Source organism: Amblyraja radiata, chromosome 19, assembly GCF_010909765.2.
Source record: "Amblyraja radiata isolate CabotCenter1 chromosome 19, sAmbRad1.1.pri, whole genome shotgun sequence".
Lineage (NCBI taxonomy): Eukaryota > Metazoa > Chordata > Chondrichthyes > Rajiformes > Rajidae > Amblyraja > Amblyraja radiata.
Window position 1 is genome coordinate 4840809 of NC_045974.1, and position 24752 is coordinate 4865560.

Sequence of the window (24752 nt, forward strand, 5' to 3'; positions counted from 1 at the left end):
CAGGTTTGATCCGGACCTCAGGTGTTGTCTGTGTGGAGTTTTCTCGTTCGCCCTGTGACCATGTGGGTTTCCTCCATGTGCTCCGGTTTCCTCCCACATCCCAAAATGTGTGGGTTTGTAGGTAAATAGCCTCTGTGCATTGCCTTGATGCAAAAGTGGGACCTAGTAGAACTAATGTGAACAGGTGATCGACGGTCAGCGTGGACTTGGGTGGACTTGACTGTAATTGCAGGATGAACATGATTGCAGCCATCTTCAGCCACGGTATTAGATGGATGATCAATCTTTTCTTCCTTCTGAGGACATTATACAATTTAATTCACTCCATGTCATCCGGCCCCAACAGCATTTCAGCTGTAGTATTGCAGAGTTGTATTTCAGAACTAGCTGTGCCTTGAAACAAGCTGCTTCATTACAACTCTAATCCTAGAATGGATCCAGGAAAGTGAAACATAACCTGATTACATCCTGGCCCCAAAAAGGAAAAATACATCTAATTGCTCAATACATTGCTATCATATCTGTTTCTACCATCTCTGGCAGTGCATCATTCCAGGCTACTATCATTGTAGGTGTGAAACAAATTGCCTGGCATATCTTCTTTAACCTTTTTTCCTCTCTCCCCAAACCTCTGCCCTCTAGTACTTGACATTTTCCCCCTAGAAAAAGGCTCTAACTACCTCAAATATTCCTCTCAGAATTTAGTAAGCTTCTATTAGTTTACCCCTCAGCATCTGAAGCTCCAGAGAAAATGATTCCAGTTTGTCCAACTTCCCCCTGTAGCTGATACACACCAATGCAAGCAACATCCTGGTGAACCTCTTCTGCATCCTGTCCAAAGCCTCCATTCCTTGCTGTAGTGTGATTCAAAACGGCATGTAATACTTCAAATACAGCCAAACCAAAGTGTATGCAGTGCTCTCCATAATGTTTGGGACAAAGACCCATCATTTATTTATTTGCCTCTTAATAGATTTGAGATTTGTAATAGAAAAAATCGCATGTGGTTAAAGTGCACATTGTCAGATTTTGATAAAGGCCATTTTTATAGGTTTTGGTTTCACCATGTAGAAATTACAGCAGTGTTTATGCATATACCCCCATTTCAGGGCACCATAATGTTTGGGACACAGCAATGTCATGTAAATGAAAGTAGTCATGTTTAGTATTTTGTTGCATATCCTTTGCATGCAATGACTGCTTGAAGTCTGTGATTCATGGACATCACCAGTTGCTGGGTGTCTTCTCTGGTGATGCACTGCCACGTCTGTATTACAGCCATCTTTAGCTTATGCTTGTTTTGGGGTTAATACCCTTCCATTTTCTCTTCAGCATATAAAAAACATGCTCGATTGGGTTCAGATTGGGTGATTCACTTGGCCACTCCAGAATTGGCCAGTTTTTAGGAAATCTCAAATTGTGGAATACAGAGGCAAATAAATAAATGATGGGTCTTTGTCCCAAACATTATGGAGGGCATTGTATATATAATTACTTATTCTCTAATTTAAAATGACTTTCTAAGCTGTTTAACTAGGAATTGTATGATGTAAAATAAAATAGTGAGAAGCAGATTGTGTCTAGAAATCTTACAATGAAGTCAAATGCTGGAATATGTCACACGTTTTCCAGTCAGTGCTTCACACTTATGTGTAGGAAGGAACTGCAGATGCTGGTTTAAACCGAAGATAGACACAAAATGCTGGACAGGCTGCGGGACAGGCAGCATCTCTGGAGAGAAGGAATGGGTGACGTTTTGGGTCGAGACCCTTGGGTTAGGGGAGAGGGAGATACATAGATAAAGACATGTAAGATGTGAAACCAAGTCAGAGGGGATGGAGATCAAGGAAATTGTAGAATAGATCATTGTTAGCTAGGAGAAGATGACAACAAAGAAACATAAAATGTAATCGGAGACGGTCAGACTGATCGGAGAACAGGGAACGGGATGGATGGAGAGAGAGGGAAAGCAAGGGTTACTTGTAGGTAATGTAGTCAATGAAGACAAAGCCCTCCACCATCTGGCCCCCCCATATCTCACTGACCTCCTCTCCCCCTACCAACCATCACGGTCCCTCAGATCCACATCAGCCGGTCTCCTCTCCATCCACAAGTCCAACCTCCGCAGTTTTGGGGACAGAGCCTTCTCCAGGGCAGCTCCCAGGCTCTGGAACTCCCTCCCCCAACTGATCCGCAATTCTGTGTCCCTCACCATCTTCCAGTCCCGCCTCAAGACCCATCTCTTCACCTCTGCCTATCCTTAGCCCCACGTCCCCCTCCCTTTTCATCTGTGCATTCATTGCCTCATATTGTGTTTTGAATTGTATTCTGTCTTTACTTTGTATACTAGTCATGTCTCTACTATTTATTTAATTCCCCTTACATGTTTTTCCTCTACCTGCTAAATTTTTGTAAGGTTTCCTTGAGACTCTTGAAAGGCGCCCATAAATAAAATTTATTATTATTATTATTAATGTTCATACCACTGGGGTGTAAGCTGCCCAAGGGAAATATGAGGTACTATACCTCCAATTTGTGCTGGGCCTGACAATGGAGGAGGCCCAGGACAGAATAGTACTCTTTTTACACACTAATACGCTTTTTACTGTTTCTTCATGATTTTTTTCTTTAAATGTAATTCCAGTGTAGCAGGCAATACAGTACCTGCAAAATTATGATTTGTAACGCCGTACTTTTTTTAGCCATTTTAGATACATCCATGACAGAAAATACAAACACCAATTAAAATTGGCCGTGAATGTTCAGCAATATCAAGACGCTTGTTCCTTTTCAGATTATAAATAGGTTAAAAAAGTGTCAAGAATTAGATTAGATATGTGGCTGTTGTCTTCTGCCATGTAACCTTTTATAGTCAAAGCAAGCTTTGACTATGCCTGGGATACATATAGATCAGTCTATGCAACTGACTGCCATAATATTCTGCCAACATTCTGTGTTCTAAACTTTGAGATAAGATAAAGAGAGCTCGATAAGAATGTGAAGCGATTTAATACATTAAACAAAGCGCTTGGTTCCATTTGGTAACGTTTGAATTTAACCCTAATTACGTGTTAATTCAGTTATCTCATTATCGTAGTGTCCTACCCCAAAGGATGTAAGTACTTTAATATTTCATTTATTTTAAATATGCCCAGTTTATTTCAGAATCTCTTCATTTTTAGCTCTTCTTCTCCTCAAGTCCTCAACATTAACTTAATTTTACTTAACAAGAAGACAACATTCTATGGACGTAAAACTGAACACTTAACTTTTGAATCGGAAGCAAAGATTATTGAATGAGAGCCACTACAGCTGTTATTTAAATATTGAATGATTACTCTCCTTTAGATGCAGTTATATAATTGTAATAACTGAAACTAAATCAAAATATTGCATTATCAAAGAAACCACAATTTGAAAATACTTTTTTTTATAAAATACAGAAAAACCTGAACCTCATGTAATTTTTCTTCCTTTTATTCCTGTAATGTTTACACTAAATACGACTCCAGAAAAACACCATAGAGAAGTTTTCAATGCTGTGAATTCTTCATAAATGAAGCCTTGTGTAAGCTTAGTTATGGTTATTTTTATTTGTCTTCCATCCCTAATTTTTAAACTGTGACCGCCCAGCGTTGTGATAAACTTGATAAAAAAAGCTCAAGTAAAAGGTTTGGATGCCAAAGTAATGAAGTCTTGCTCAGATTGTGTGGAGCTTTGGTAAGACATCATTTTTCATGGTCTGGTAGTTTTAGCGTCCATATTCAATATATGATTTACAGTTCTTGGAGACAGTATGAATAAATTAACTCGATAGGGGCGTGGGATTACTCTGAGGAAAGATAAAACAGGATTGGTGCATACTCACTTGTATTTAGTAGAATGAGAGGTGATCTCATTGAGTCATGCAAGATTCTGAGAGGGATTGACAGTGTAGCTGGCTGGATAATATATGGATATTTTCTCTAGTTGAGTATAGAACTGGGTGGAGTTAGTGGTGGGATGTTGGAATAGTTTTTTGGATATACGAGTTGCAGATCTTTACAATTATTTATCTTGGAGAATTGGGTGCACTCGGTCATTAAGTACCTGAGATTGGAGAGCATGTGGAGATCATTCAGGAAAATAGATTTGAGACGCAGGATCACTTGATCATGGGTGATCCTGTGTCTCAAATCTTATAATTTGTTTCAGAAATGTTTACTGAGAAATAAATACTGAACAGATATCTGGGGATAATTTTTGTACTTGATTTTGTTATGGTGTTGTAGGATCTTTTACTTACACCCAAGATAGCAAATAGAACATTTGTTCTGTGGTTTGTGAGAAAGACAACAGGTCAAATAGTGTTGCAATCTGTCTGTATTTGAACTAGGATCTGAATCTCTTGACTCTGAGATAGGAATGCTGACACTTGAACATTTGACCAGAACGGAGGAAATTTGAAGTTTAACTGGACTAATTTTCCATTTAAGCAAAAACACCACTGGGGACAATAGTATACATCAGGGGCCTGTATTGAGATTCCTTCTTACACACGTTTATGATTTGGATATGAATGTAAGATTGAATGTAGCCGGTCACCAGAAAATTGGTGGTATTGCTGATAGTGAGAAGGGTACACAAAGTCCAGAGCTACATCGATAATAGACTAATCTGAACCTTTGAGCAAGACCCAGTCCAGGAAGACATATTCTACAATATAAAAATCCATTATGAACAGACTCCAAAAATTCCTTCTCTACAGCATCTTCCATATCCTTCTCCACTTACCCAATCTATATGTAAGTTAAAGTCACCATTGTTAGTTTTCCCCTTATGGCAGCTATCTCTAATTTTTTGTTTAATTCACCATGAATGTTGCCCCTGTTGTTTGAAGGTCTATATACAACCTCAACCAATGTATTTTGCCATTTTCTTTGAGCTAATATTCTTCCTTCCAGATTTCCTCTTCAGCTAATAGCTCTACCCCTTTTTTTCTGTCTTCCCTAAATATCAAATACTTCTGGATATCCTGTTCTCATCCATGGTAGTCACAAAATGCTGGCGTAACTCAGCGGGACAGGCAGCATCTCTGGAGAGAAGGAATGGGTGACATTTTGGGTCGAGACCCACCTGACTGATGTCAGGGGAGTGGGCGGGGCAGAGAATGTAGTCGGAGACAGTATGGCTGATGAGGGAATTGGGAAGGGATGGAGAGAGAGGGAAAGCAAGGGCTATTTGATGTTCGAGAAGTCAATGTTCATACCGCTGAGGTGTAAGCTACCCAAGCGAAATATGAGGTGCTGTTCCATCCATGGTCACTATTCCATGACCCATAGTCAACTCTTTAATATTTATAGAATCATACAGCATGGAAACAGGACTCTCGGCCCAACTAACACTATCTAAAGTAGTACCATCAGCCTGCATTTGGCCCATATTCCTCTAAGCCTCCCTTTCCATGTAACTGTTCAAATGACTTCAAGAGTCAAAAATCAAGAGTGTTTAAGTGTCATATGAAGTGACAATGAAACAATGAAATTCTTACTTGCATCAGCATAACAGGCATGTCAACACATTACACATAGATACTATATAATAACCAAAAAATCAATAGAATAATAACCACTAATGTTAAAAAGACCAAAGATGGTCCATTGTTGAGGTTCGTGTTGTGTCGTGTTGAAAAGCCTGAAGTTGTTGCGAAGAATGCACTGTCTATAGTGCAAGTTTTTATTCAGTTAAGCAAATATTGCCTGGATGCAGTACAACAAATACAAGTAAGGACCGTATTTGAAATATACTTTAAATGTCCCATTGAAAATCTGGCGCAGCATTGCACTGAGATTATGATTTCATTATTAAACTTTGTGATTTCCTGCAGAATAACTAAAACTGTAAAATATTTATGCTACATTACAAATTTTAAATCGGTTTTATGAAGTTTTACTCAGTTTTAAGGAAATTGATAGAAAGCTGGTCATCCTCATGATTTCCTGTAGGGATTTACTATAACTGTCAACAAAATAATCTTAATATTTCAGACATAATATTACATTTGGTTTATTTTATAGAAATGTCATATGCATTTTGTTTTTGTATAATATCTAGACATGTTTTTGTCATTGGAACATAGGAATGGGAATTTCATCACTCGAGAACTTTAAGCATAATTTCAATTTGAACAAAGGAATTGCAAATATTGAGTCTTTGACTTTTACATGTTATCTAAGATGCAGTTTTTAATACAGGTTTTTTTTAATGTTATTTTATTGGTTTGTGCTATTTAAAGAGATGATCTTACCTCCTGGGCAGGTGTAGAAGCATTTCAGCTGGGTCTCCTTCACAACTATTCCTTTGTACTTGGCATCGATTGCTTGAATTGGTTGGCTGGTTAATTGTTTGGAAGTTTTTTCGTGAACAACTGCTTGAAGCATTTTATCTTCTTAGGGTCTGGTTTAATCTTCATTGAAATATATACAAACGCTGAGAAATGTTGGGGTATTTTTCCAATTCAGCACTTATCCTGGCTCTTTAGTTGCTGTTTGTGATGCATTCCTCCAAAGAGCATAGTGAGGGGGGGGGGGGTGGGGGGGGGGGCTATTTATCCTGTCATTCTCCGCACCAGAGAAATGCAATGTGGCATGCATGTCTGCGTCAATGCTGACATATTGATATGGCACTCATCAAATTAAGAGGAAGCAAAGATAAAAACTACAGTAATACCTCAATTGCATGCCTGCTAAGATTATAAAATTCTCCATGCATTCATGTCGTGATCCTATAATGAACTATTAAAACATTCCCTGCATTTCTAGTTTAACTATGGAGGAGAGAAAAGAAAGAACAATGAATGAATAAGTTTATTGGCCAAGTATGTGCACATACAAGGAATTTGCCTTGGTGCTCCGCTCGCAACACGACACAGTAACAATTAAGAATGACACATAAAATATTAAACATTAATAATAAAACATTATTTGCATAAACCAAAGCAAGTTATTATTAGGTGATACAATGAACTGCAGATGCTGGTTTATATTAAAAAAAGACCCAAAATGCTGGAGTAACTCAGCGGGTCAGACAGCATCTCTGGAGAACATGAATTGATGGCGTTTCATGTTGCGACACTTCTTCAGACTGATTGTGCTGGGGAGGGGAGGGGGGCAGACGCTGGGAGAGTGGTGGGGGCAGGACAAAGCCTGGCGAGTGATAGGTGGATACAGGTGAGGGGATTTTTTGATAGGCAGATGGTTGGACAAAGGCCAGAGATGAAAAGAAAAAATGTGGATGTCCAACGTCTCCAATGTGTTAGAATGGAATCGGAATGTAACCTGGCTTATGGAAAGAGCATTAAGAATATCTATAACAAAGGGAAGACACTTCCTGAGTCTGGTCGCGCGCTGTCAAGCTTCTGTATCTTCTGCTCGATGGAAGTGGGAAGAACGAGGAATAACGGGTGGGAAAGGTCTTTGATTATGTTGGATGCATGATATCAATTTTCCACACGTTTTTTTTAGTGTTTTTCATAAGTTGTAGTTTTCCATGAGAGGAAGCTTGCCAGTGAAGGAACTGCTCTGATCTTCCTTTCTGGACAACTAAGTAGAATATGCTAAAGCAATCACCTCACTGGCAAAATGTTATGTTCTTGCGAGTAGTTTCTAACACTCATTTGGGGGGGGGGGGCTTAGTAATCATTTTGATGTCAATATTGCCAAAGATCTACAGTGCCCTCCATAATGTTTGGGACAAAGACACATCATTTAATTATTTGCCTCTGTACTCCATAATTTGAGATTTGTAATGGAAAAAAAATCACATGTGGTTAAAGTGCACATTGTCAGATTTTATTAAAGGCCATTTTTATACATTTTGGTTTCACCATGTAGAAATTACTGCTGTGTTTATACATAGTCCACCCATTTCAAGGCACCATAATGTTTGGGACACATGGCTTCACAGGTGTTTGTGATTGCTCAGGTGTGTTTAATTGCCACCTTAATGCAGGTATAAGAGAGCTCTCAGCACCTAGTCTTTCCTCCAGTCTTTCCATCACCTTTGGAAACTTTTATTACTGTCTATCAACATGAGGACCAAAGTTGTGCCAATGAAAGTCAAATAAGCCATTATGAGACTGAGAAACAAGAATAAAACTGTTAGAGACATCAGCCAAACCTTAGGCTTACCAACATCAACTGTTTGGAACATCATTAAGAAGAAAGAGAGCACTGGTGAGCTTACTAATCGCAAAGGGACTGGCAGGCCAAGGAAGACCTCCACAGCTGATGATAAAATAATTCTCTCTATAATAAAGCAAAATCCCCAAACACCTGTCGGACAGATCAGAAACACTCTTCAGGAGTCAGGTGTGGATTTGTCTATGACCACTGTCCGCAGAAAACTTCATGAACAGAAATACAGAGGCTACACTGCAAGATGCAAACCACTGGTTAGCTGCAAAAATAGGATGGCCGGGTTACAGTTTGCCAAGATGTACTTAAAGGAGCAACCACAGTTCTGGAAAAAGGTCTTGTGGACAGATGAGACGAAGATTAACTTATATCAGAGTGATGGCAAGAACAAAGTATGGAGGAGCGAAGGAACTGCCCAAGATCCAAAGCATACCACCTCATCTGTGAAACACGGTGGTGGGTGTGTTATGGCCCAGCATGTACGGCTGCTGAAGGTACTGGTTCACTTATCTTCATTGATGATACAACTGCAGATGGTCGTAGCGTAATGAATTCTGAAGTGTATAGACACATCCTATATGCGCAAGTTCCAACAAATGCCTCAACTAATTGGCTGGCGGCTCATTCTACAGCAAGATAATGATCCCAAACATACTGCCAAAGCAACAAAGAAGTTTTTCAAAGCTAAAAAACGGTAAATTCTTGAGTGGCCAAGTCAATCACCTGATCTGAACCCAATTGAGCATGCCTTTTATATGCTGAAGAGAAAACGGAAGGGTTTCAGCCCCCAAAACAAGCATAAGCTAAAGATGGCTGCAATACAGGCCTAGCAGAGCATCACCAGAGAAGACACCGGCAACTGGTGATGTCCATGAATCACAGACTTCAAGCAGTCATTGCATGCAAAGGATATGCAACAAAATGCTAAACATGACTACTTTCATTTACATGACATTGCTGTGTCCCAAACATTATGGTGCCCTGAAATGGGGGGAATATGTATAAACACTGCAGTAATTTCTACATGGTGAAACCAAAATGTGTAAAAATGGCCTTTATTAAAATCTGACAATGTGCACTTTAACCACATGTGATCTTTTTTTTTTTCTATTACAAATCTCAAATTGTGGAGTACAGAGGCAAATAAATAAATGATGGGTCTTTGCCCCAAACTGTATGTGGGAACAAATGAAGTATAAGCTTAATCTGGTACATGGTCCAATGCATGCTTCATTTTTTAATTTCAGTTTCAATCTATGGGATCTGGTTCTATGATAAGGCGGAATGTCAAAGGATTACAGACCTTATGAAGAAGTAAGTTTCAGAAAACCTTTTTAGATATTAGCAAATTTGTTTAATTTTGCATGTTTTTAACGAAAGGAGTTGCCTTCAATTAAATCTTAATTCCACTCACTTTCCATACCATGTGACTGCAACATTCTGTAACGGAAACACAATGACTTTTACAGCTACACTAGCCTCAAAATTCCAGTGACTGCTAGTTTGTATATTTTCATTTTTGAAAACTTTAATTGGAGAGAGAGTTTTTTTTCTCCTGAAAGAAGTTGGAACTGCCTGGCCTGGTATTGAAGAATTACGGAACAAAACAGCCAAGCATCAATATTTGGTGAAATGGAGGAATGGTGGACAAAAATCTTACAAGTATAAATTATGTGAGGGAAATAAGCTAGAAAAAAACAGAGATCGAATCTTTCACCAGCAAAAGGACTAATGTTACTTTAAAGGCCCACTGGAAGATTCATTTCATTTTTCCTAAGGCAGCTGAGAAAGCTGACAACTGCACTCAAGAAAATGAGACCCGGCTATTTCGGCAAAGGATCTATCTGGATCACAGCCAGCAAAAGATTTTAAAATCGGCAAACCTGATTATTGAGAGGTGCCACACTTGTGGAGGTTTCATCTTTCAGTTGTGGTGCAGTAACCCCTGGTACCATTTTGTTAGTGTACTGACAAACAGCACCGTTGAATGAGGTACCTGGACGTTACAGAATTGTTTGCACAAGTGTTTTCAACTTTACAAATGTGAGTGTAATTTAAAAGTATTTAATTGACTAAGACATTTTGTGATGCCTGGTGATAATGGAAAGTGCTGCATAAATGTAATTTCTTGTCCCTTCAGTAATCACTTTTGGTGGATGTAATTCTAAATAATTTAATGCACCAAAACCAAAATGGTCTTAGCTGCTGATTATAAATCTAATGGGCAACCAGATAATAAATGTCAAAACTCGAACTCAGACTGACCCTCACATGGATGATGGCGTGGAACGTTATATCCACAAAAATGATTACTGAAGGGACAGGAGTAATGATTGGAAGATTTAAGTGGAATTTTTGTAACTGTAAATTCATTGTTACTTAGAAAGTAAGTACTGTAAACCCTCGTTATAACGGAGAGGAATGTTGTCCGTCATTGCCGATTATCCGCCATAATCTATTTCTATAACCGACAAGGTGGATAAAAATGAACTACTTTAACCCAAGGCTCGGTGGGAAGAAGCCTGGTGCCAGGGGGAGGGTAAACCAGAAGGAATTCACAAGCCAGGTAGCCCCAGAGCCTCCAAGGCCCAGTGGTGACGTACCAGGGATGGGGCCCGGTACTCACGCCGTCTTCCTGCTGCTCTCTCTCTCTCTCTCTCAGGTCCGCAACCGGAAAAGCCACGTTGCCTCAGCTCATTGCGTAACCTGATAATAATGTGGGGCAGTGCAACGGGGGAGCCTTGTGCCATTACCAGGTTAACAAGGAACCAGGGTGACAGAGGAGCAATGACTGCGCCTGTGTCCAACACCCCGGGGCCTCGTTTTGTTGCAGCCGCTGCAAACCTGTGTCCAATGCAACACTCTTCAAGAGTTTTTTTTACTGCTCGTTACCTTTCTGCTCTGCTGCATGCCACCCGCAAACCACCGCCATACTGAAATCTGCAGGAAGAGGCCCGTAATAATAGGGATAGACTGTGACACCTTATTTGATTCTAATCTACCTCATTCACAATGACATAAGAAGCTACAGATGCTGGAATCTGGAGCAACAGTTAATCTGCTGGGGGAATTCATCAGATCAAGCAGCAATAGGGGGGGAGGGGGGGGGTTGTGGGTCGGGTGAAGGAACCGTTGACATTTCATGTTGAAAGCCTGCATCAGGACAGAGAAGAAAGCCAATATAAAGAAGAGACGGTGAGAGGAGCCAATAGGAAGTGATGGACATAGGAGGCGTGAAGGATGGCAGGTAGATGAGGTGAGGGGAGGGAAAGTGAAGGTGGAGGCAGCTAGAAGGGTGATAAACTGGGACACGTAGGCTGCCGGTGCCAGAACGCGGGAGTAAACGGGAGTAACACAGAGGTAAAGGTTACTCTACTGTTATGCCCTTCCTGCATCTCCAACGTCCCCCTTTCTCTTCTATTTTTACACTCTCTTGATGTCTTCATCTCCAATTGCTGCTGCAACATCAACCATCCCGATTTCTCCACTACCGTCCGCTAACTCCAACCTCGCCTCATCCAGACGTGCAACACTACATTCGTTTCCAACCGATCCTAACCCAATCAACAAACCTGCAGACGAGGGCGATGCCGTTGTGTTCTGGTAAACTGATTGTTATATCGCAGAGGCTACATAACAGCTTTTGGATATCTCATACTTACCCTTGGGGGATGACTCTACCGACAAATGGCCACCACCTGGCACATTATCACAGATGTTATCACATCAGGAAATCCCCAATCTGCAGCCTGCAAACTGATAGTGTCCCAACCCTGCACTTTCACTTCTATCTCTTAACCCCTGATCCACAAGCAGAAGATTCACAAACAGTCCTGGTAGGACCCTTATATCTGTCGAAGATAGACACAAAATGCTGGAGTAACTCAGCGAGACAGGCAGCATCTCTGAACAGAAGGAATGAGTGACGTTTCGGACTAGACCCTTCTTCGGTCTTCCCATGACCTATTTAACTCATCTCCTCATAACTTGACTCTATCCTGACTTCCCTTGCCCAATCCCATCTCACCTACATTCAGGACTTCTCGCATGCCCTCCAACATTCCTCCTGGCTGAACTCGCGCTTACCCTGAACAATTCCTTCATTACCTTCTCGCACTTCCTATAAATCAAAAGTGTGGACTAGGCACTCACATGGGCACATGAATCTTTGCCACAACTGGAAGGACTGCTTGGGTCCCTGGATGGCTGGGTCCCTGGACAGGTCTTCCACTTCTTCAGATTGCAAGAGCACTAATATCTGAGGAAATAGAACACTTGCTCTTACACCTCTTTCCCCAAATTCCAGGGACCTAGACCATCGGATTCCTGCGCACCTTCTCTGTGATTAGGTTGATGCACAAGGAAAACTAAAGGTATAACGCCTCATAGACTGCCTGGGTAGTCCATATCCAATGGTATGAACATTGAAATGTCCAATATCAGGTAATCCTTACTTACAATGTGTTCTTTCCCTTCACCCCCTCCTTCTTAACCATCTCCCCTCCTCACATTTTGGTCCCATTTACCATACCCTAATTTTTGCTTCCCTCCACCTCCCGGTTCCATGCAATTGCCATCTTGTTCCTTTTATCCACAAGCTCTCTCCTCTCCCATCTGGTGCTGGTTCTATCTGCGGTTCACCACTCTGCTAATGGTTCCCTTTATCACCTTCCTGCAGATCCCCGCTACCACAACAAGCTTTTGTGTACTCATTTACCAAGTATCTATCCACTTTGATTGTAAAATATTCAAAGCATCTGCTTCCATTTCTCTTTGACAAAGAGAGTTCCAAAGATTGATGGCACTTAGAGATACAGGCACATTTCTGTCTTAAATGAGTGACCCCTTATTTTTAACTATTGGCCCCTGGTTTAGGTTCTCCCACAACAATAGGCATTGTCCCTACATCCATCATGCGGAGCCTCTTCATGGTCTATTACATTTCACGCAAATCCCTTGGACTTGTCTACACTCCAGGAAATAGAAACATAGCATTTTGAATATTACCTTAGGTTGGATAAGACCAGATAATAGTTAAATAATTTGAATAAGACCAGATAATAGTTAAATAAACCATTTTTAAACTGCTTCCAACAGAGTATTTGTCCAAGATCAAATAGTAGTCTGATCATCACTCTGAAGAAGGGTTTCAGCCCGAAACGTTGCCTATTTCCTTTGCTCCATAGATGCTGCTGCACCCGCTGAGTTTCTCCAGCACTTTTGTCTACCATCAATTAGTACATTTCCATTGAGCCAGTATGTGAATGTTCATTGATTATATTGAAGGTTTTTATTACTTATGATAATAGACGTACCTAATGAAGTTTATCGGGAGCTAAGAAGAATGCTTATTTTGTGGATTCATGTTTTTTCATATTTGTGCTTTAATTACCCCAAATCTGTTCAGATCCTGATTGAAAATATCTTTTTGTCGAGAAGTAATGATTTGTTTTCCATAAACTGAAGTACCATTCCAGATTGTTAAGATCAAGGACTGATTGTTTCTGCACTTAGTGAAAATGTTATGGGGAAACAAGAGAGGGATATAACACATTATAGGCTGAACATTTTGTTGCAGAGGCCTGGACATATCTGCATGGTAAAATTCCCATAATGTACTAACGATTCTTAAATCCCAATGAGTCAGCATCTCACTTACTGGGTAATGTTTGCTGTTTCTCCTTTTATCTCTCCATTGTCATGGCTCTTGTATCCCTCTCTTGTCAGTGGGCCCTGGTTTCTATGCTTCCTTTCCACTCACCAGAGCCCAACTCCCACTGTCTGTTTCCACACACTGGACCCTTGGTTTTTATGGTAGGCACAAAATGCTGGAGTAACTCAGCGGGACAGGCAGCATCTCTGGAGTGAAGGAATGGGTGACATTTCAGATCGAGACCCTTCTTCAGCTTGTCCCGCTGAATTACTCCAGCATTTTGCGTCTACCTTCAATTTAAACCAGCATCTGTAGTTCTTTCCTACACCCTTGGTTCTTATGTTCCCTTCAAACTTACTTGATTCACTGGGAAATGTATTATAATATACTGTGCAACATCCAAAAGAAGAAAATTCAAATCTGTTTGAAATAATGATTATTTCTTCAATTTTAAAAAAAACAAAAAAAACTGGGTCAAATTTCTATTATTTGCAAAGTGAATATGGTTTCTGTTTAAATATGTTCTGAATTCACTCAACAAGCTTTGTAAATAGAAAGCCGTATTTAATATTAAGTTTCTCTCAGTTGGAGTTAGGGCTCAGAATAACATTTTTGTTTACTGCTGAAAATAATGGTAAGCATGCTTCCATTAATTAGAATGCAAGAGTAGTTTTATTGCATATAATCTTTGGGTCTTTTTCACAATAGAATGTTACTGTTGGGGGCTTTGCACCAAATAAATGCAGAAACCTGTGAAGCAGTGTTTCAAGGTGCCTTTTTATGCTGCTTGCTGCTTGCAATTCATTGTTCAAGGAACTTGCATGAGTAACATGTGCCGACTTCAACAACGGGAGCCTGGGAGCTCCAAACCGGCGCGGCCTTGTCGGCTTCGGCAGCCGCGGGCTCCAACCAAGAAGCGGCCGTTCCAAGTGGCCCAGCCGCCGAAAGGACTCTCCCGACGCCGGGGCAAGACCACCCGGTGAGAACGGCCAGGGACATCGGGCCTCCGTAGAGGCAACTGCGGTGGCCCCAATAGGCCTGACTTTGGGGTGAACATGGGGTGGGGACTGGACATTGTGCCTTCCTCCACAGTGCTATCCACTGTGGGGGGATGATTTTTTTTTTGTCTAATTGTAGTCCTGTAGGTCTGTGTCCAAGATGGCTGCCGTGAAGGGAGAGTGGACGCTGGCGCGATTTGGTTGCCGCTGCTCCCTCTTCACACTGTGTTTTTGATTTTCTGTTTTTGGATTGAATCCTGTTTTTAATTTGTGTCTCTGTGATGTCCTTATTGTTATATTCCGATTATATGTTATTCCGATATACTATGTAAGGTGTCCTTGAGATGTTTGAAAGGCGCCCATTAAATAAAATTTATTATTATTATTATAGTGTGGCTGCCCATGTGGTTTGGTATTTTTTTATTGTACATCACGGTGACCAAGTGTACATGAGTCTGGTTTTTCAGGAAAATCTATTATCAAAATAATATTTTTATCCATATCTAATAAACTTGTTGAAATGGTATATTCCTTGAAATACATCACTGCTGGTAAAGCTGCCGCCTCACCGTGCCAGAGATCTCAGGAGTTTTCTGAAAGATGTGTGGGCTTACAGGTTAATTAGCATTTGTAAATTGCCCCTAGTTTGTCGGGAGTCAGCAGCACTAGTGCGTAAATGGGTGATCGATGGTCAGTGTGAACTCGGTGGGCCAAAGGGCCTGTTTCCATAATGTATCTGTAAACTAAACTAAGCTAACAATCAGCTAATTTGGATGCTTTCTTGTCCACAAGCTAAGAACAAATTAACGTATTTTGTCATTGATGCAGGTTGGAACCAGGATCAGAAGTGATATCAAAGAATATGATGTCAATTCGTGAAAATGAATGTACACCATCATGTTAAATTCTTTTATTTCAAGTTTCATGTTTCCTCATCTTAACAGTTTAACTCAGCTGGAGCAGTTGAAAGCCCAACAGGGAGTTGAATCACCAAACTGTGGTGATAGCAAAGCAGTTGATATTGTACAGATGTTGTTCAAAGCTGAACACGAATATAACAAGGTGAGTGTGATTAGTATTCAATCAGATCCAAGTAAAATAAGGAGGCAATGCTCAAGACTATTTGTAATAGGTTATGCATGGAATTGGAGTGAGGTGATTGTTATGTTTTTCATGCTGCAGTCATACATCTTTCCCATTCAGTGCATCAGTGAGTAAAACAAAAAATAGCCCATAAGCTCGAGATATATATTCCACAACAGACTTGTCCTCTGTGTGCCATGCATTAAGCTTGACTAAGCAATTACTGGTCAGGCATAATAGGAGTCTAAATTTGTAAAGCTAAACAGTGCTAACCTAGACTATTAATGTCGGCTTAATGAGCGATAACTTATCCCACTTCTGGCACCAGGGACATCAGTTAAGATTGCACTATCTCGTTTAGAAGCAAGAATGCCCAGCTTAGTTGTACATTATCACCAGGAGCCTAACTTTTATCATGCTATCATAAGTGTCCAGTTCATGAATTAATATATTAGCTTACGTATTTAATATAGCAGTTTAAGACTTTCTTGATCCCATATTTTTCGCAGACAATTGCAATATTCTTCTGTTCAGTTTTTCATCTGAGTAGGAATGGCCTTCCTTGTTGCTATTCTTACATATCCAATCGCAGGGCATAGGCTTTCTGGCAGTGCTTTCTTTTCCCATCTATCATCAAGCCACTTTGGCCTGTTTAGGTCATTCTTGCCCCTGGTGACACAATAACTGCCCCCCTGGTGACATCATATTCCTGGCATTTAGTGTGGGATGAAGTATATTTTCTGCCAGTCAAATAATTGTGAACCTGAAGTGGCCACCCTGTCGCAAATTATGTATTCATCCCATTTGCTCCATAGTCCCTACCACAGTATTCAGCAAGATTGTTTGCATCATTGATTTCTTATCTGACTCCCGACCCTGCCAAGTTCTCTGTTCCTCTGAATCTGCAATTGTGCATTCTCTCCCTTCACTGCAACCTTCGCCCGGCTTTTCCCAGGTTTTGCATCATTTTAACCACGGATAACCAATTCCTCTCCATTACATAAAAGGAAGTGTAAGAAATGTGGGAATAATAATGATACAAGCAGAAGTCCCACAAAATGTTGTTGTATAACTTAAGTTGGGAAATCTTAAGACAGTAGAAGCATGTAGAAAGGATAAGCTGTATAGATGTCCCATCAGTTACCGGGCGGCATGGTGGCGCAGCGGTAGAGTTGTTGCCATACAGTGCTTGCAGCGCCGGAGGCCCGGGTTCGATCACGATTATTGTCTGTACGGAGTTTGTACGTTTTCCCTGTGACCTGCGTGGGTTTTCTCCGAGATCTTCATCCCACACTCCAAAGACGTACAGGTATGTAGGTAAATTGGCTTAGTAAATGTAAAAAGTGTCCCTAGTGTGTGTAAGATTGTGTTAATATGCGGGGGGGGGGGGGGGGGCGGGGGGGGGGGGTTGCTGGGCGGTGTGGACCCAATGGGCCAAAGGCCCTGTTTCCCAGGTGTATCTCTAAACTAAATGTGTGCTGGGTGTTGTTCAGTTTAAATCCTGCAAGAGCAGGAGCATCTTATTTGGTCAGCATCATCATTCTGCACGTACAGTGACCTTAAACTGATGGGGCTCCTGATCTTCCACCTCTATATTGTCTTCTCCTCGCAGGGTTCCTGTCTTTCACATTTCCTTTAAACTCATTGTACCTCTGTATCTCAAGCTCCCTAAAAAAGTCACAGAGCTGTAATCGTAGTCCTTGTATATATGTAACTATCCACAGCATAGATAACCAGGAATGTGCCTCTGGGGGGATGGAGGAAACATTGGAGAGAAAGTGTGTGTCCACATTTGTGTGTGTGCTACGTCTCCAATTAAATTGACCTCCTCGACATTGAACCAAGAACTTTCCCTGTCAAAGTGAAATAGTAACTAACGTGCAACTGCCACCCCTTGTTAAAACAATATGTAATAGACATTCTGCACTCAAAAACAGTGAAAGCAAGTCATTCTCAACTGCCTTTGAAGAATTTCCAAAAAATGTAAATAATTCAGGTAGGGAAAGAACTGGTTAACATTTGATATTTTAATTTCATATGTTTCTGTCATGGTTATCTTCCTGGATTCTTCTTAATTTTTATATCACTGAATCATAGAAAATCTATGACGTGGAAATAGGCCATTTGCATGGTTGTGTGTCAGTGCACTTTCTTTGTACTGTACTGGATCTATATTTCTGCAGATCACTGCTCTTCAGGTGGACTTTAAAATTTAAGTATCTGTTTCTGCCTTTACCATATTTTCATGCAATGAGTGCCAGGAACCTACTACCACTAAGGGGTGAAAAGATAAGTCCTCATCTCCCTTTTTATCATAATGCCAATGACCTTAAATCTATGACCCCCCTCGTTTATGACCTACTTAACCAAATTTTCATCTGATGATATATGTTAAGATACCTGATAACAATCATTCAAGTTCTGTGTCTTTAATTTTTGTTACAGGTCAAACAATCCACTGAGCCAAAACAAATAACTAGTTCCAGTCTGGTTCCTGACAATTCAAACCTGATCAAACCTATTCCCATTAAATTAACTGATGTTGGAACAGATATCCATTATCATCAATTACAGAAACAAGACGAGGTATTTGATTGAAAATTAATCAGTGACACCTTAACACTGCTCGTAAAATTTGTAAGAGAATGTCATTTTGTACTAACATTAATTTTAGTTGCTTGTGAAAAATATTGAACACCTTTCATAAACATTTTTTTTTTCCACCATTTTTATTTCATTGAGGTTATCTGTAAGAAAATATCCCACTTTATGTCAATGTTGACTTTGATTAACAATCTCAAAGGGAAATGCTAGTCTTTAATAAATTTCCGACCAGGCCCTCTGTATGCATCTATCATTCCACTCCGTTGCCATGAGTGCCTCTTATCAGGACTTCCATGAACAAGCTGTCAGATGCCACCTAGGTATGTAGCAAGTCAGCTACAAGCTCTCCGAATCTGGAGGCCAAGTGGACGGGAATTGCATATGATAAATCTAGCGCAATTTGGCTCGGTTTCAGCCAGTTTCTGTTAAAACTCATCCACTGCCTTTCTTCATTTATAAGCCTCCTATGTGTACACCACATTCTCTCAAAATGCCTGTGCAAGATCTTCCACAACTGCATTTCAGTGTGTATTCCCTTCTAAATTCCTATATATTTGTTAAAAGGAGTAGATAAGTACTATATGGAGTGGACAACCTGTTTCTTATGAATTCAGTGTGTAGGAAGGAACTGCAGATGCTGGTTTAAACCGAAGATGCACACAAAAAGCTGGAGTAACTCAGCGGGATCAGACAGCATCTCTGGAGAAAAGGAATAGGTGATATTTCGGGTCGAGACCTTCGGACTGAGAGTCGGGAAAGGGACACAAGAGATATAGATTGTTCGAAAGATAAGTCTCATCTATTCCTTTTCTCCAGAGATGCTGTCTGACCCGCTGAGTTACTCCAGCTTTTTGTGTCTTATCTTCGGTTTAAACCAGCATCTGCAGTTCCTTCCTACACACTGAATATATAAGAAACTGGTTATTTTTGAAATGGACGATATGTTTGTCTCCTCCACTGTTTCTGAAACTTTATCCCATGGATTGAGAAGTTGTTAAGATCGATCACATAACATTCTCTTCCCCACCAACTCCACGTTAAATGCTATTTGCAAAGCTGTACTTATTTATTCTGGATCATTAATTCCACACGTTTACCCAGAATTGAAATAAGTGTGATTTGTCCAATTATTGTGTCACCTTTTCTACGTATGACTACATTGTTACTTTGTTTACACTTAGTTGTTAGCTCCTGAATGACCAGATATTATCTTTTCATAATAATTATCTGTGCCTTGTTGCCAGTCTTTTTCAACATTCGGGAAATCTGGCATTTATCCCTGGGATTAATTTTTGAGTCCTGTTTGACCGTCTAAATTCCTTATTTCATTTATATCAAGCTGATTAATTCTGTCTTCCTTGTCTCTGGGGAGGGATGATACTAACTTAATAACTAAAAAAGGATCTGGAAGAATATTCACAATAGATATTACTTGTTATATCACTGTACCTTAATTGGTGCACGTGACAATAAATGTGAATTGAATTTGACTTGTTATCAAATTGAGTTTGGTGTTTGTTTGCTTCTTTAATGTTTCTTATTACCACGATACCGCTGATAATCTCTTTTTGTGTCTTGCCTTCCTCTGCAGTAATACCCTTTTCCTCCAAGTCTTTCTTTATTTCTGTACTTATCCTATTAGCATCCTTCTGCAAATTTCCATAATTCATATTATCTGTATATATGATTTATAGAACATTAAGTGATTTAAAAAAATTGTATTTTGTTTTCAAATTGATATATAACGTGTTTGCTTCATGCTAATTCTGAGGTTATCTTACCTGTTAAATAAATATTTTACATTTGCACACTTAGTTCCTATTCTTCAAATCAAATTAATCATTCTGCAGTCAGATTTAATTGGTATATCCTGCATAATATATTGGATATTAAACAATTAATTAAACAAAATATGCACTGTTGGTCTGAGAGTCCTTGATGCATTCAGTAATGAAGCATAAAAGGACTATTTCACATTCCAGCTCCAAACCATAAGAGATGTCCATAGTTTCCATTTGGTTAATTGGAAATAAAAATGTTTTGCTACTTGTGTAAATAAGATTATTTTAATAAAAGGAAGTTAATTTATAGGTGGATCTGTTGGGTGTCTAGATGGCCCATAGCACTTGATCCCATTCACCTAAGTCATTGATATGGATTGTGAATACTCTGATCTCTGTGCCATCCAAGAAGTCAATAGCTCCCAATCATAAAAGATCCCAATTATTCCTACTCCCTATTTGCTCTTTGATAATCAATCCTCAATCCACACAAATACATTATCTTCAAAGTTAATTTTCATTATCTGTCCTTGGCAATTTATCAAAGTCTTTTAAGAGCATTCTTGTATACATTTAAGACTCCAACAATAATTGGCACTGATGTAGCTTTAAAATGTCCTAAAGAAACACGATCAGCAGACAATTTGACACTGAGCTTCTTAAGGAGACATTGGGACAGATAACAGCTTAATGAAGGTTAGGAACTCCTTACGAAAGGAGAGATAGTGAGAGGGTGAAAAAAAAATAATTGAAGGATTTCCAGAAGATAAGATCTTGCCAGCTCATTATCAACTTTAAAGATGCACTTCATCCAAAACTGACTGTTGTGCTTATTGAACATTTTCAGGCATTTTATGGCATTTAAATTCCTGCTCCCCTAATTACCAGGTGGTTATATCTTGACATTGTCAGAAGTTGTAGAGATTTAGTTATTCCATTGAAGCATTTCATCATCATTTATCTCATAATACCAGTGTCCATAAGTATTTTTGCTCATTCTACCTTTTTAAAAAAAAAACAAAAAAAACAATATTTATTTATTTTGTTAATCACATGTTTCTTTATTTAAGATTACAGAAGTGGGAGCTAATCAGTTGAATTTGGTGGCTCCATCTGGTGCACAAGAACAATCTTCTTCAAAGGATATTTCAATTGATATACAGGAATCAAAGAATAAAGTTTCCAATCGACCAGCTGTGGTGCGTTCTCTGTCTTATGAGGAGCCTCGGAGACTGCCGAAACATGACATTTCACAATCTGTTAAAAAACAATTTTGTCCGGCTGTTCAGAAACTGATGAGTCGTGGGACTGATCTTCAACCCGTGTCAGAGTTGCCAGAAAATTGTCTCTGTGAAAATCAAACTGTAAAAAGTGTGGAAGAACCATTAATAAGTCCATTCCAACCACACCCTTTGATAGGAAATGTTTTCTCACAGCAAAACTCTTTAAATGAAGCAGGTCCTTTATTCTCCACGGGAACTTGTCATTTATTTCAAAAGCTGCACGGTACCCAGAGACAAGTTCCTTCATCATGCCCTGCTACAAAACAGTCAGAAATGTTATTATGCGAGCCTCAGAATGGATCTCGAACACAGCCTATTCCTCTTCGACATCCGACCCATCACACCTCCAGCCTCCAAGTACAATCTAAAGTATTGACATCGGAACAAACCAAGAGAACATCTGCATTAAACAGCTGTAGTGGTCAGGCCTCTGGTATCATATCTCCTCGTGAGTTACTTCAGAAGCTGCAGGTAGTCCAACAGGAAGAACACCATCATGCTGGGAAATTGACTCTAGCAGCTAGATTTTCTGCTCAGCAACTACCTATGCTCAACCTTCCTAAATGCTCTTTGAAACAGTTTGATTCTCAAACAGAAAGTACCGTTTTTTCAGAGAATCACAATCTTTTTCAGGTAAGGAAACACTAATTGGAAGGAAATAGTGAAGGTGGTTGTATGGTGAAAATGGTTGTGAAAGATTACAACAAGATCTTGATCGATTGACCAGGTGGACCGAGGAATGAATGGTTGATGGGATTTAATACAGAGAAATGAAGGGGTGTAGCATTTTGGGAAGTCTAACATGGGTACGATCTACACAGTGAATGGTAGGGCTCTGGGGAGTGTTATAGAGCAGAGGGATCTAGGGGTGCAGGTGCATAGTTCCTTGAAGGTGCAGGTAGATCGGATGATCAAAAAGGCTTTTGGCACATTGATCTTCATGAGTCAGAGCATTGAGTTGGGTCATATTGCAGTTGTATAAGATGTTGGTGAGGCTGCATTTAGAATGTGTGTTCAGTTCTGGGCACCATGTAATAGGAAAGATGTCGTCAAGCTGGAAAGGATACATAGAAGATTTACGAGGCTGTTGCCAGTACGAGAGGGTCTGAGCTATAGGGAGAGGTTGAGTAGGTTGGGACTCTATTCCTTGGAGCGCAGGAGGATGAGGGATGATCTTATAGAAGTGTATAATATCATGCGAGGTATTGATCACAGTAGATCCACAGACATACTCTTGCCCAGAGTATGTGAATCGAGGACCAGAGGGCATAAGTTTAAGGTGAAGGGTGAAAGATTTAATAGGAATCTGAGTGGTAGCTTATTCACACAAAGGGCGGTGGGTGCATGGAACAAGCTGCCAAAGGAGGTCATTGAGGCAGGGACTATCCCAACATTTAAGAAACAATTAGAGAGATACATGGAAAGGACAGATTTGGAGGGATATAGACCAAATGCGGGCAGGTGGGATTAGTGTAGCTGGGACATGTTTGCCGGTGTGGGCAAGTTGGGCCGAAGGGCCTGTTTCCACACTGTATGACTCTAAATTATATATTGTGCTGTGAAACATTAAACAAATGTTTTACCAGAATCGTTGAAACTACATCGACCTAGAATAACTAAGTGATGTTTTTTAAAAGTGTGAAGAAAAATTGAAGTAATAATATATGCACGAGCTAGAGGGAGACAAGACCTCACGCATACAAAACCATACAAGCTAATGACAAGTTTTGACCTTCACTCACAGTTGTGATAAGTTGTAGCTAATTTGTTCAAAATGAAATCTTGCATACAACAACGTGATAGTGATAAAGTAACCTGTAATTGATATTACTGGGAAAGATGATGTACAATTGAAAGGAGGTTGACTACAATCTTCTACAGTAGTTCTACACTTCAACAAAAATGCTGGACTAGAGAATGGTAATTGTTACACGCTTTTTCCAAAAAGGTTATAAAGATAAACCTGGCATGAATGGGTCTGTCAATTTAACTTACAGGTTGGCATAAGTTTTGGAATGATAATCAGACAAATAAATTAGAAAGTTTATCTGAATTAAGAAATGCCAACATGCATTTGTTCAAATAACATTGTCTTTTAAAGACCTGATTTAATACCAGTACATTGAAGAGAAAACGTTGACAGTATTCATTAATAATAAAATTGGTAAAAGTACTCAACATCTCAGGCACCACCCATCTAGAGAAAAGTGGGGATCAAATTTTGGGTCGGTGACTCTTTATCAGATCTGGGGAAAACTGAGACATGCAACAGGTCAGGCAGCATCGAGAAAACATATTTCAGATCGAAGATCGAGAGTCTTTGACCTGAAATGTTAACTCTGTTTTCTTTTTCCACACATGTTGCTTGATCTGCTGATGTTTCCAATATTTTCTGTGTTTATTTCAGATTTCCAGCATTTGCACCTTTCTTGATTATCATTTAGAAATGAAACATGTTTTACGTTGTTTCAAAGTGGCGATGAGCAAAAAGAAGGTCTATGACACAGTGAGACCAGGAGAATTGAATGGCAAAAGTAGCGTTGATGCTGGTTGAAAGAGGGTGGTAAAAATGGAGGAAATGAAGTAGGAGGAGATGGATGAAATCTGAAATACCAAGAGAAAGGAGAGGGTTAAAAAAGGTGAGTGCAAGAAATGAGACAGAAGGCTGAAATGGCTACTCAACTGAAATCGCGAAATAAAATCCTGAATGCTGTAATGATGAGGTGCTGTTCCTTGAGCCCATTGAGCCTTTTATATCCCGTGAGCTGATTGTACATCAGTCTGAAGACCGAAAGACCAGAATTGTAATGGAATGGAGAAATAAAATCCAGTGATTTGAATGGAGGTATTCGGCAAAATGATTATCCAATACGCATTTAATTTCCCCAATGTGGAGGAAACTACATTGTGAGTGGAAATATTGGATACTAAATTGGAAGAATACAGATCTAATCAGCCTCGCAGGGAAAGCAGCTTTATAGGACTTTTGGAAGGTACACACAATTGCTGGGGAAACTCAGCGGGTGCAGCAGCATCTATGGAGCGAAGGAAATAGGCGATGTTTCGGGCCGAAACCCTTCTTCAGACTCGAATTTGTCAAGCCGCATTTGGAGAATTGCATGTAGTTCTGGTCATGGACATGGAAGCCTTGGAAAAGGTGCTGCGGAGGTTTACTA

At 39.9% G+C, this 24752-nt stretch overlaps 1 protein-coding gene across 3 annotated transcripts in view; it reads left to right on the plus strand.

Annotated features, from left to right (window-relative positions):
• Window positions 1-24752, plus strand: part of dcp1b (decapping mRNA 1B) — a 48891-nt gene that overhangs the window by 12703 nt on the left and 11436 nt on the right. For 2 of the 3 annotated variants that reach the window (XM_033037509.1, XM_033037511.1), the window contains 4 exons: window positions 9422-9488; window positions 15770-15887; window positions 18354-18494; window positions 21364-22209. In XM_033037509.1, the coding sequence (XP_032893400.1) occupies window positions 9422-9488; window positions 15770-15887; window positions 18354-18494; window positions 21364-22209 (1172 nt within the window). Of the gene's footprint in view, window positions 1-9421; window positions 9489-15769; window positions 15888-18353; window positions 18495-21363; window positions 22210-23983; window positions 24526-24752 lie in introns of those variants that run through there. The other variant, XM_033037510.1, reaches the window with a different exon arrangement.